At 53.3% G+C, this 13009-nt stretch overlaps 1 protein-coding gene across 1 annotated transcript in view; it reads left to right on the forward strand.

Moving 5' to 3' along the window:
• The window catches only part of baz2bb (bromodomain adjacent to zinc finger domain, 2Bb), a 51754-nt gene extending 38745 nt beyond the window's left edge, over window positions 1-13009 (forward strand). The window contains exons 23-40 of the mRNA XM_084478245.1: window positions 595-843; window positions 1042-1256; window positions 1455-1529; window positions 2512-2557; window positions 2675-2782; window positions 3103-3168; window positions 3274-3418; window positions 3613-4151; window positions 4877-5108; window positions 6363-6533; window positions 6915-7070; window positions 7240-7391; window positions 7958-8100; window positions 8653-8788; window positions 9169-9315; window positions 10718-11115; window positions 11446-11589; window positions 12463-13009. Of these exons, the coding sequence (XP_084334371.1) occupies window positions 595-843; window positions 1042-1256; window positions 1455-1529; window positions 2512-2557; window positions 2675-2782; window positions 3103-3168; window positions 3274-3418; window positions 3613-4151; window positions 4877-5108; window positions 6363-6533; window positions 6915-7070; window positions 7240-7391; window positions 7958-8100; window positions 8653-8788; window positions 9169-9315; window positions 10718-11115; window positions 11446-11589; window positions 12463-12619 (3279 nt within the window). The 3' untranslated portion in view covers window positions 12620-13009. The remainder of the gene's footprint in view (window positions 1-594; window positions 844-1041; window positions 1257-1454; window positions 1530-2511; window positions 2558-2674; window positions 2783-3102; window positions 3169-3273; window positions 3419-3612; window positions 4152-4876; window positions 5109-6362; window positions 6534-6914; window positions 7071-7239; window positions 7392-7957; window positions 8101-8652; window positions 8789-9168; window positions 9316-10717; window positions 11116-11445; window positions 11590-12462) is intronic.

Raw genomic sequence — 13009 nt, forward strand, 5'->3', positions numbered from 1 at the left:
TCTAGCAGACCATAAGGTAGTCCTAGACTATGTTCATCACTCAGAAGAACCCTGTTGATCTGACCTTAGATCTGTTAACAGTTGTAGTTGCTCCAATGCGTCCCCTACTGATAGTCCCCCTCATCACTAGTGCAGGTTGTCTGTTGAGGCCTTCTGTACCAGTGGACCACTGAAACATACAGGTCCACATACTGCCACCCAGTGGTCAAAGATGGAATGACTTCAACCATGTCAGCCATGTTCTATTAAATACAAATACACATGGATGTGTCATTCAGGGTTTCCTGAGAATATCACCCATTGAATGTGATCTGGTAATTAAATTATACATTGAATAAAATCCCCATATAGGGTTAGGGTCATCTATATAATTAGTTAGTGTTCCTAATATTCATAATGTAATTTATGAATTATTTAATATTAATGTTGAATATTGAATCTAAAGTTGTCCACCCTGGCTTCTCTTTGAGTGTGTTGTAGCTCTGGCTGTCTTTGTGCTGCCTTTTATATTTATTATTTGTGTGTTCCATGTGAGCTTTATTCCTCAGTCCCTTACCTCTCCTCTCCTCAGTCCCTAACCTCTCCTCTCCTCAGAGCCTCCCTGAGCTGTCCCGTCTCCCCGGCCCGCTCCTGCCCGGCACCGGCCCCTCTGACCTCCTGATGGTGGTTCAGTTCCTGCACAGCTTCTCTGGGGTGCTGGGGCTGGCCGGCCCCCCGCCGTCCCTCCGCCTGCTGACGGAGGGGCTCCTGAACCGGGGCCCCGCCGCCGCCCACGTCACCTCCCTCCTCGTCAGCCTGCTGTCGGCCGCCATGCGCGACCCCGGGCTCCCGGCCGGCCACAGGGTGAGGCTGTGCACTTTGCCACGTGCACTATGACACGTGCACTATGACACGTGCACTATGATATGTGCACTCGTCTACTCTGGAGCATGCACTCCTAACATGTGCACTATAAATTGTATATTGGTGATTTAACATGTGTACATATGTTGATACATGGTTGATACAATATAAGTCTTTTATATTTGAGCGCCCCCCCAGACCAAGACCCTGCTAGGGGAGCCCCTCAGCAGTGTGCGGCTGACGGGGGACAGCGTGTCGGAGGTCCTGCAGATGTTCCTGGAGGCCCACGGGGAGCAGCCGGAGCTGGCCCTCAGCCTGAGGACCACGCCCTTCAGGGCCCTGCGCCCCACCCACAAGGCCGCCCTGCTGGCCTTCCTGGTCAACGAGCTCTGCTGCAGCAGGGCCGTGGTCAGGTGGGCCGCACGCACACGCATGCACATGCATGCACGCATGCATTCACGCATGCATTCACTCACTTACTCACTCACTCACTTACTCACTCTCTCACTCACACACTTACACTCACTCACTCACTCCCTGACTTGGTGAAGACACAGAGCTCTTCTCTGGATCTTTGTTGATGGTATAACTGTCCTTCCCTCGGTTCTCAGTGAGATCGACAGAACCATCGACTCCATGACCGGCCTGAGGAAGGACCAGTGGCGCGTCGAAGGACGGCTGCGCAAGTGAGTCTGGGCGGCTCTCTGGTTAGCTCTGTAGGCACATGGCTACACAAAGACCTGTAGAACCTAAAGACCTGTAGGACCTGTAGGACCTAATGACCTGTAGGACCTAAAGACCTGTAGGACCTAAAGACCTGTCTGACCTGTCTGACCTGTAGGACCTAATGACCTGTAGGACCTAAAGACCTGTAGGACCTAAAGACCTATAGGACCTGTAGGACCTAATGACCTGTAGGACCTAAAGACCTGTAGGACCTAATGACCTGTAGGACCTAAAGACCTGTAGGACCTAATGACCTGTAGGACCTAAAGACCTGTAGGACCTAAAGACCTGTCTGACCTAAAGACCTGTATGACCTAATGACCTGTAGGACCTAAAGACCTGTAGGACCTAAAGACCTGTAGGACCTAATGACCTGTAGGACCTAAAGACCTGTAGGACCTAATGACCTGTAGGACCTAAATACCTGTAGAACCTAAAGACCTGTAGGACCTAAAGACCTGTAGGACCTAAAGACCTGTAGGACCTAATGACCTGTAGGACCTAAAGACCTGTAGGACCTAATGACCTGTAGGACCTAAAGACCTGTAGGACCTGTAGGACCTAAAGACCTGTAGGACCTAAAGACCTGTAGGACCTGTAGGACCTAAAGACCTGTAGGACCTGTAGGACCTAAAGCCGATATGGATTTTTTAGGGCCGATACAGATTTATTTTCGTCAGCCTTAGCCGATGACCGATACGGGCTGCCGATTTTCTTGAGCCGATATTTGGAGCCGATACTGCTTTTGCTCCCTCAATTTACATCATAAAAATGACACAATGATGATAACAAATGTTACAAGTCTCAATACAAAGAAGGAAAAATTCATTGAACTGCCTGTAAATCGTGCCGGGAAAAAACTATCGGAGAACGCAGCAGCCGAGCATCGGCCGATGCCGATATATCGGTTGCTCACTTCCCTCATGATGTCACGTCCCCCAGGCTGCGGAGCGCCCACGCCCGGCAGACGGGCAGGAAGGAGGGTGGAGCGGGGGAGGGGGAGGGGCCGGCGGCGGGGGAGGGGGAGGGGGAGGGGCCGGCGGCGGGGGGGCTGGCCGCCGGACGGAGACCCAGGAGGAGAGAAGGAGACAGTGAGGAGGAGGAGGACGACGACGACGACGACAGCGAGGAGCAGGGAGACGACGAGGAGGACGAGGAGGAGGAGAGCAGAGGAGGAGGAGGGAGGAAGGGGAGGAAGCTCTGTGAGGAAGAGGTGGGTGACGAGAGAGGGAATGTACCCCAAGAGGGACACTAAGGCTTGGTCCCTAATGTAGAGTGATGTTCCCTAAGGCTTGGTCCCTAATGTAGAGTGATGTTCCCTAAGGCTTGGTCCCTAATGTAGAGTGATGTTCCCTAAGGCTTGGTCCCTAATGTAGAGTGATGTTCCCAAAGGCTTGGTCCCTAATGTAGTGATGTTCCCTAAGGCTTGTTCCCTAAGGCTTGTTCCCTAAGGCTTGTTCCCAAAGGCTTGGTCTCTACTTGTAGGGTGACGTTCCCCAAGGCTTGTTCCCTAAGGCTTGTTTCCTCCTCCAGCAGGACGTCAGCCTCCAGACCGCCAGTGTGGAGGAGCTGGAGAAACAGATTGAGAAGTTGTCCAAAGTAAAGACTCTTAATGTTTCTGCATCACTCAGTCCTAGTTCTCCTCACTCTGTCACCTCCATCCTAAGCCCTAACCCCGCCCTGTGTTGCCGCGTGTCTCCATAGCAACATAGTCAGATCCGGAGGAAGCTGTTTGACTCCTCCCACTCCCTGCGCTCCACGCCGTACGGCCAGGACCGCTACCGCCGCCGCTACTGGCTGCTGGCCCCCTGCGGAGGGCTGCTGCTGGAGGCCCCGGGGCCCGCAGACGGTACTGGGGGACCTGCTGGGGCTACTGGGTGTGAGGGGGGAGACCTCAGGCTACTGGGTCTACTGGGTGTGAGGGGGGAGACCTCAGGCTACTGGGTCTACTGGGTGCGGTCTACAATGTTGGTCTCGTCCAGTTTGTTGTGTTAGTATAATTGTGGTAGTTGATGTGTGTGTGTGTGTGTGTGTGTGTCTCAGGGTGTGTGGAGCTGAACGAGGAGGGAGAGAGAGGGTCAAGCCCTCCGGGGTTAAAGGTGAAGGAGGAGGAGGAGGAGGAGCCAGCCGTTAGCCCCGCCCCTCCGGACCTCCTGCAGGCCCCTCCCCCACAGAATCTCTTCCTGCTGGAGCCGTCCTCCTTCTCCAAGCTCAGCACGCTGCTGGAGCCGGCCGCCCCCCCGGGGGTCCCGGCGGAGGAGCAGCTGTTCAGGGCCCTGACGGAGCAGAGCCCCCAGTGGTTCAGCCTGCTGCCCCGCTCCGCCTGCGACCACGCCTGCGTCACCTCTGGCAGCCCCCGGGACGCCTCGCCCCCCTGCCTCTCCCCTCAGCCCCCCGCCCTCACTGACCCCCCTGGGGCCAGTGGACCCCCTGGGGCCAGCGGACCCCCTGGACCCCTTGGAGCCCCTGGACCTCCTGGATCCCCTGGACCTCCGGGACCCTCTGGGGCCAGCGGACCGTCTGGACCCCTTGGAGCCCCTGGACCCCCTGGTGCCAGCAGCCTGCATCTCTCTGCCCTCCAGGTGAGTGGGTCCTGATGGTCCTGATGGTCCTGATGGTTCTGGTGCTTCTGGTGATTCTGCTACATGTTAACTAGTATCTAATGACTGCTACATGTTAACTAGTACCTAATGACTGCTACATGTTAACTAGTATCTAATGACTGCTACATGTTAACTAGTTTCTAATGACTGCTACATGTTAACTAGTACCTAATGACTGCTACATGTTAACTAGTATCTAATGACTGCTACATGTTAACTAGTATCTAATGACTGCTACATGTTAACTAGTATCTAATGACTGCTACATGTTAACTAGTATCTAATGCCCTGGTCCTTACCAGTACAGTAACCAGTATGGGATCCGGTCATTACCAGTACAGTAACCAGTATGTGACCCACTCATTACCAGTACAGTAACCAGTATGTGACCTGGTCATTACCAGTACAGTAACCAGTATGAGACCTTGTCATTACCAGTACAGTGACCAGTATGTGACCCACTCATTACCAGTACAGTAACCAGTATGTGACCTGGTCATTACCAGTACAGTGACCAGTATGTGACCCACTCATTACCAGTACAGTAACCAGTATGTGACCCACTCATTACCAGTACCATGACCAGTATGTGACCCACTCATTACCAGTACAGTGACCAGTATGTGACCCACTCATTACCAGTACAGTAACCAGTATGTGACCCACTCATTACCAGTACCGTGACCAGTGTGATCTCTCCCCAGGGGGGCGGGGCCTACGCAGGGCTGCCCTTCTTCCCGCCCTTCGGGCCCCTCCCCCCCCTGCTGGCACTGGCCTATCAGCAGCAGTACGAGGCTGGCGGGACCAGCAACCCCTTCCTGGTCCATGCCCCCCCAGCCCAGACCTCCAACCTGACCCCCCCCAAACCCCCCAGCACCCCCGCCCCAGAGAACACCAGGACCCTGGACTACCCCGAACCCAGACCCATCCCCGAGGGTAAGGCCATCGCCACGCCGACCAGGGAGGGGAGGTTCACAACCACAGAGCACCCCGACACACCCCGGACACACCCCGGGATGGACCAATGTGTGTTTGAGGGCTTTTATCCAAAGCGACTTACAATAAGTACATTTGTCATAAGAAACAATGAAACAATATATCTCTGTTGGTGCAGTAAGGATGTTCATAGAACCCAGGTGCAAAGCACAAACAATCACTAGGTTAACCCATTCCTCGTATGCAACAGAGATAGCTAGGATAAGACGCTACACGACTAAGTACTATAACTAAATACGACATACAATAAGTGCGTACATTAGGTGCCAGGACGTACAACATACAACAAGTAGGAGGGGTGGGACGGGGTTGCTATGCAGAGTCCAGGTGAACTCTGAACAGGTGAGTCTTCAGTCTTTTTTGCGGAGGCTGCTGAGCGACTCTGCGGTCCTGACGTCGGCAGGGAGTTCTTTCCACCGCGGTGCCAAACAGAGAAGAGTTGAGACTTTGATGATGGACCTTTGCTTGCTCTTAGCGACGGCGGTGCCAGACGTCCAGCTGAGGTAGTTGAGAGGAGTGCTCAAGCTGGGGGGTGTGGTCTGACAAACGCTTGGAGGTAGGCGGGGCAGTTCCATTGACTGCCTTACAGGCCAGTACCATCATCTTGAATCTGATACAAGCTACTACAGGGAGCCAGTGGAGGTCCTAGAGACAAGGGTCAGATGGGAGAGTTTTGGTAGGATGAACACGAGGCGCACTGCAGCATTCTGGAAATGCTGCAAATGTTTGATTGCGCAGGCAGGGAGTCCAGCCAGGAGCGAGTTGCAGTAGTCGAGGCTGGAGATGACCAGCGCTTAAGCCAGGAGCTGAGCTGCTTCCCTTGTGAGGAAGGGCCAGATCTTACAGATGTTGTAGAGGACAAATCTGCAGGATCTGTGATGCAGTGCAGCATAACTGATTGTCCAGTACCTCATCGAAGTTTCTGGCAGTTGGTGATGGAGATACGTACATCCTTAGATGCGTGTTGCAATCAGGGTGCTGTCAGAGGAGGGGAAAGAAAGGAATAGCTGAGTGTCGTCAGCATAGCAGTGATAGGAAAAACCATTTGATGTGATTACAGAGCCCAGGGATCTTGTATATAGGGAGAACAGAAGGGGCCCCAGTACAGAGCCTTGAGGGACACCAGTGTCGAGAGTGCAGGGTTTGGACAAGGAGCCATTCCATGTGACCTGATAGGTGTGGTTCGTCAGGTAGGATGTGAACCAGGACAGCGCAGATTCAGCGAGGCTGAGTTCAGCCAGAGCAGCGAGGAGGATCTGGTGGTTCACGGTGACGAACGCCAAAGAAGGAGATCCGAACAGATGGACGAGGCTCTGGCAACACAGAGTGACTCATTCACCACGAGGAGAGCCATCTCAGTGGAGTGTGCGGTCTTGAAGCCTGATGAGGGTCAAGCAGATTGTTGTGTGAGAGATAGGAGGACAGTTGGTTAGAGATGGAATGTTCCAGTGTTTTAGAAAGGAATGAAAGAAGAGATATCGTCTGTAGTTCAGGATGGTCGGTGGTGTCCAGGCTCGGTTTCTTGAGGAGTGGCTTTATGCTGGCAGTCTTGAAGGATGCAAGGACAAGGCCTGAAGTGAGGGAGGAGTTGATGAGGGCGGTGAGAAATTACAGAATTTTGCTCGAGACGGCCTGGAGGAGTGAGGAGGGGATCGGGTCAAGGGGGCAGGTGGTGGCGTGCTTAGACATAACTATTCTGTTAACTTGGGTGTGTGTGTGTGTGTGTGTGTCTGTGTGTGTGTGTAGACATGGCGCGGGGCTGGTGGAGGGTGCGTGGCGTGGAGGAGCTGCGAGGGGTCGTGGCCGCGCTGCACAGCCGGGGGGTCCGAGAGAGGAGTCTGCAGAAACAGATCCAGAAGAACATGGAGTACCTGAGCCTGGCCTGGACCGGGACCTCGGAGGGTACGGGTCACCTGTGGAACCACACCTGGAGTACCACACCTCACCTGTACAACCTCACTGTAGAACCACTCCTCACTGTGTGTGTGTGTGTGTGTGTGTGTGTGTGTGTGTGTGTGTGTGTGTGTGTGTGTGTGTGTGTGTGTGTGCGTGTGTGTGTGTGGTCTCTCAGAGGCCTGGCCCCTGGAGGAGCAGCAGCTGGGCGGGGGGCCGGAGGAGGAGGAGTGGTGTGTGGAGGAGCAGGCCATGGAGGTGGACCTCAGCCTCCTGCAGCAGGTGGAGAACCTGGAGAGGAAGGTGGTCTCAGGAGGCCTGCAGGTGAAGGTCAGCAGCGCTATAGATCTACACCTCTGTACAGATCTACACCTCTGTATAGATCTACACCTCTCTACAGATCTACACCTCTCTACAGATCTACACCTCTCTACACATCTACACCTCTGTACAGATCTACACCTCTGTACAGATCTGCACCTCTTTACAGATCTACACCTCTCTACACCTCTCTACACCTCTGTACAGATCCACACCTCTCTACAGATCTACACCTCTCTACAGATCTACACCTCTCTCTCTGTCTCTTTCTTTCCCTCAGCTCTCTCCCTCTGCTCTCTCTGCTCTCTCTGCTCTCTCTCTCTCTCTCTCTCTCTCGATTGTGGTGAAGATGATATGATGGATGTTTGTCAGCAGTCTTATTGCAGGACGTCCCAGTTTGTAGTGTGAAGATGTTCCTGTGATAAGTTACTGGGAGGTGATTCAGATCACCTCCTCTTCTTGTAGCCATTGGCTGCTGTTAAACCAAGGCCAAACGATTACTTAAATATGAACTAATGTATGTAATAATCATCATCATCGTGTGTGTGTGTGTGTGTGTGTGTGTGTGTGTGTAGGGCTGGCGCCCCCCTGAGGTCCAGTCTGAGCGGGGGGACCTGGTCTACCACGAGCACCGAGGCCACGTGGCGAGGAGGTCTGACAACCCGCTGGACATAGCGGTGCTGCGGCTGGAGGAGCTGGAGAACCACATAGAGAGGAGGTACTGGAGAACCACATAGAGAGAGGAGGTACTGGAGAACCACATAGAGAGGAGGTACTGGAGAACCACATAGAGAGGAGGTACTGGAGAACCACACAAAGAGGAGGTACTGGAGAACCACACAGAGAGGAGGTACTGGAGAACCACATAGAGAGAGGAGGTACTGGAGAACCACACAGAGAGGAGGTACTGGAGAACCACATAGAGAAGAGGTACTGGAGAACCACATAGAGAGGAGGTACTGGAGAACCACAGAGAGAGGAGGTACTGGAGAACCACAGAGAGAGAGGAGGTACTGGAGAACCACACAGAGAGGAGGTACTGGAGAACCACAGAGAGAGGAGGTACTGGAGAACCACAGAGAGAGGAGGTACTGGAGAACCACACAGAGAGGAGGTACTGGAGACAGAGAGAGAGAGAGACAGAGAGAGACAGAGAGAGAGAAGAGGTACGCCTCCAACCTACTGTAGTACCGTACTGAACCATATTCCATCCACCGTGTGTGTGTGTGTGTGTGTGTGTGTGTGTGTGTGTGTGTGTGTGTGTGTGCAGTGGGGGGGAGGAGGCGGCTCCAGGCATGCGGCTGTGGGGGCGGGCCCTGGGCGAGGTGCGTAGCTCCGCCCAGCTCTCCCTCTGCATCCAGCAGCTGCAGAAGAGCCTGACCTGGGAGAGGTCCATCATGAAGGCTGTGAGTACACACACACACACACACACACATCATGAAGGCTGTGAGTACACACACACACACACACACACACACACACACACACATCATGAAGGCTGTGAGTACACACACACACACACACACACACACACACACACATACACACACACACACACACACACACACACACACATCATGAAGGCTGTGAGTGCAGACACACACACCATCACATCATGAGGGTCTGAGCTGTGTTGTGTTGCTGTGCTGTGGGTATGAGCTGTGTTGCTGTGTTGTGTTGTTATGATGTGTTGTGTTGCTGTGTTGTTATGTGTTGTGTTGCTGCGATGTGTTGTGTTGCAGTGCTGTGGGTCTGAGCTGTGTCGTGTTGCCGTGTTGTGTTGCAGTGCTGCCAGTTGTGCGGTCGAGGAGACAACGAGGAGCTGCTGCTGCTGTGTGACGGCTGCGACGCCGGCCTCCACACCTACTGCCTCCGCCCCCGCATCAGCAGCATCCCCGAGGGGGACTGGTTCTGCCCCGCCTGCCTCGCCCAGGTAACCCTCACCCTACTGGGCCAGGGCCTACTGGGCCAGGCCCTCCTGTGACACCATGTGTCACAGGATGGCCAGGGGCATCAGGTACCATGGTGACTAGGGGTGGGAATCGAGAACCGGTTCCTACTCAGAACCGGTTCCAACTAACCAATTCCATCGGAATTGTACGCCTCCAACGTTATCGATTCTTCTTATCGATCCCTGCGTGACGTTTTCTGGTTTTCTCGTCGAATGCCATGTGTTCAAAAGCCTGCGTACAAGTCAAGCGCGCTAATCAAGCAAATAATATATCCTGATTTGAAAATGGATAACGCACGGAGCAGCCAGCCTGAGCGGTAAACTGCGACCCCAAGTCATCCCCGCTGACAGCAACACGCTGCATTGGTGGAGAGACGGGCTGCAATAAACCCGCTTCTCTCAACATTGACGCGCAAATCCCTGTGTGTGCCAGGCACGTCTGTGCACTCCCAACATGTGTTCTCCGCCGCACGTAACACCGTGAATAAAAAGAGAGCCGCACTTGATCCAGATCAAGTTATGTCTCCTGTTTAAGTTGTCACGTCATTGTTTGCGCTGTGCAGTTCCGATTCTGTTTTAGTTTTTCATTGCATAGCCTAATTTTGTGATATGCATAGTGGCACTTTACTATATTGATTAAGTTGATATACTGTTTCAAACAAAGAGGATATGGCCTTAGTCCTGTTTATGTCTCCTCTTGTCACGTTATAGCCTACATTTGTGATTGAATCTCTGTTAGTGTTTGTTTTTTTTTGTGGGGGGGGGGAGGGGCCTCGTAGATATTCAAATATATTCAAATACATTGCTTGATATCCGTTCGAACAATTTTTCTTAAAGGTGACAGCCCTATATAGTAGTAGTAGTATAGTCGTTTTTATTAATAAGAGCGATCTGCATACAAATATCTTCTGGTTTCATGCTGATGATGACACATAGCTCTCAGGCAGCTGGCCCCTCGACATCGGCTCAAGTTACCCCTAGATTTTCTTTCCTACTCTATATCCTGTCATGGTGTTGTTCAGTATGTAAAAAATTAAAATGTAATGGTTGCTTTTGGTGCAGAAGACTGAAGAACTCCTTTTTTGCCACTCAATGAACTACTCAGGAATCGGTAAAAGAATTGATAAGGAATTGGATCGATAGGCAGAATCGACAATGGCATCGATATTGATAAAAACGTGATCAATTCCCACCCCTAACGGTGACCCACCATCAGCAGCCTGCAGTCCAATCAGAACGCCCGCACGGCATGCTGAACCCTGTTGAAATGCTCACGAGTGTAACGTCTGAACCACAGCTTCTCTGAGCACCAGACGCTATGAGTTGTATCTAGATCTAGATCTAGATCTAGATATATGTATGTATATATGCTACTGTGTTCCAGGGCAGCACCCTGACCCCTCAGGAGCAGAGCTCAGCCCAACCCGGAGAGACCGGAGAGACCGCTGAGCCCGCTGACCCTGCTGAGCCCGCTGAGCCCTCTGAGCCCGGGGGCAGCGAGCCGAGACGTCCCCGGCGTTGGGCTGCTGCAGCGGGGGAGATCTCTGAGGACGAGGCCCCTAGCCCGGCTAGCAGCAGCATTAGCAGTAGCACTAGCGTCAGCACCACCACTACCACCACCACCAGCAGCAGCAGCTCCGCAAGGAACGGCCGGAAGGAGAGCAGGAAGAGGCGGGCGGAGGATGGCGGCTCGGCAGGAAGCCAGCAGGACAGCCCCGCCCCCTGGGGCAAGAAGGGCAGGACGGCCAAAGACAGCGGGACCGCGGACCTGTCCACATGCAGGTAGGGCCTGTACCGCCTGGATGGTCTCTCCTGGGTCCTGTCTCTCCTGGGTTCTCTCCCTCCTGGGTCCGGTCTCTCCTAGGTCCGGTCTCTCCTGGGTCCTGTCTCTCCTGGGTCCTGTCTCTCCTGGGTCCGGTCTCTCCTGGGTCCTGTCCCTCCTGGGTCCTGTGTCCTGTCTCTCCTGGGTCCTGTCCCTCCTGGGTCCTGTCTCTCCTGGGCCCTGTCTCTCCTGGGTCCTGTCCCTCCTGGGTCCTGTCCCTCCTGGGTCCTGTCTCTCCTGGGTCCTGTCTGGACTCTCTCCTCCCCTAAGGGTCTCTCTCTGTTTCCCAGGGTGCTCCTGGCGGAGCTGGAGGCCCATGAGGACTCGTGGCCCTTCCTGCTGCCGGTGGACCAGAGGGCGGTCCCGGGCTACAGGAAGGTGATCAGGAGGCCCATGGACCTGTCCACCGTCAGGGGGAAGATCTGCTCCAACCAGTAGGTCAAACCATCACCACCCAGTAGGTCAAACCATCACCAACCAGTAGGTCAAACCATCACCGCCCAGTAGGTCAAACCATCACCGCCCAGTAGGTCAAACCATCACCAACCAGTAGGTCAAACCATCACCACCCAGTTGTTCAAACCATCACCACCATCAGGGTCAAACTCATCACCACCCAGTAGGTCAAACCATCACCAACCAGTAGGTCAAACCATCACCACCCAGTAGGTCAAACTATCACCAACCAGTAGGTCAAACCATCACCATCCAGTAGGTCAAACCATCACCACCCAGTAGATCAAACTCATCACCACCCAGTAGGTCAAACCATCACCAACCAGTAGGTCAAACCATCACCAACCAGTAGGTCAAACCATCACCACCCAGTAGGTCAAACTATCACCAACCAGTAGGTCAAACCATCACCATCCAGTAGGTCAAACCATCACCACCCAGTAGATCAAACTCATCACCACCCAATAGGTCAAACCATCACCACCCAGTAGGTCAAACTATCACCACCCAGTAGGTCAAACCATCACCGCCCAGTAGGTCAGACTCATCACCGCCCAGTAGGTCAAACTCATCACCAACCAGTGACGCCAGCAGCTCTCTGTTGTTCGGCTCCTTGAGCCCCTCAGCACCACAAGATGACATTTAGTACCCTTTCACCTCTTAGGTATGATGACCACAATCAGGACATGAAATGGTGATGTTATCTATATCTATATCTATATATATATAGATATAGATATATATATATATATATAAATATATATATACATATATTCTCCTCAGCCCTGAGTCTGGTTCTTGATAACTGATATCTAACTGGTCGCTATGTTCTGTGTTCTGTGTGCTCTCAGGTACCCGGGCCCTGAGGCCTTCCTCTCTGACCTGAGCCTGGTTCTTGATAACTGCGAGCGCTTCAACGAGGACCGCTCTGAGATCGGCCGCGCCGGACACCGCGTGAGGAGCTTCCTGGAGCGGCGCTGGGCCCAGCTGCTGCAGCAGAGCCCGTAGAACCCTCTGGAACCTCTAGAACCTTTAGAACCTCCTGCTCACGGCCCGCCCGCACCACGGCCCGCCGGTGTTGAGGCGGACCCCGACGTTCTCCAGCGTCTCCTTGGAGAAGAGACCTGTGTTGTATATCTGCCCTCTGGAACCTTCTGAATGTATCCATGTCTGGACTATTTATATCCGTCTTTTGTTTTGGTAAGAAAATGGAGGCGAAGGCGAATGCCGCGGAAAACTACAAAAAAGATGGAGGCTGAAGAGTGTTTTGAAAAACAAGACAATAAACGTGTACTACTCTGGTGCTCAATGTGTGTGTGTGTGTGTGTGTGTGTGTGCGTGTGTGTGTGTGTGTGTGTGTGTGTGTGTGTGTGGGTGTGTGTTTAGACTGGTTAAGCA

The sequence above is a fragment of the Micromesistius poutassou genome, assembly GCF_964030765.1.
Source record: "Micromesistius poutassou genome assembly, chromosome: 14".
Classification (NCBI taxonomy): Eukaryota; Metazoa; Chordata; class Actinopteri; order Gadiformes; family Gadidae; genus Micromesistius; species Micromesistius poutassou.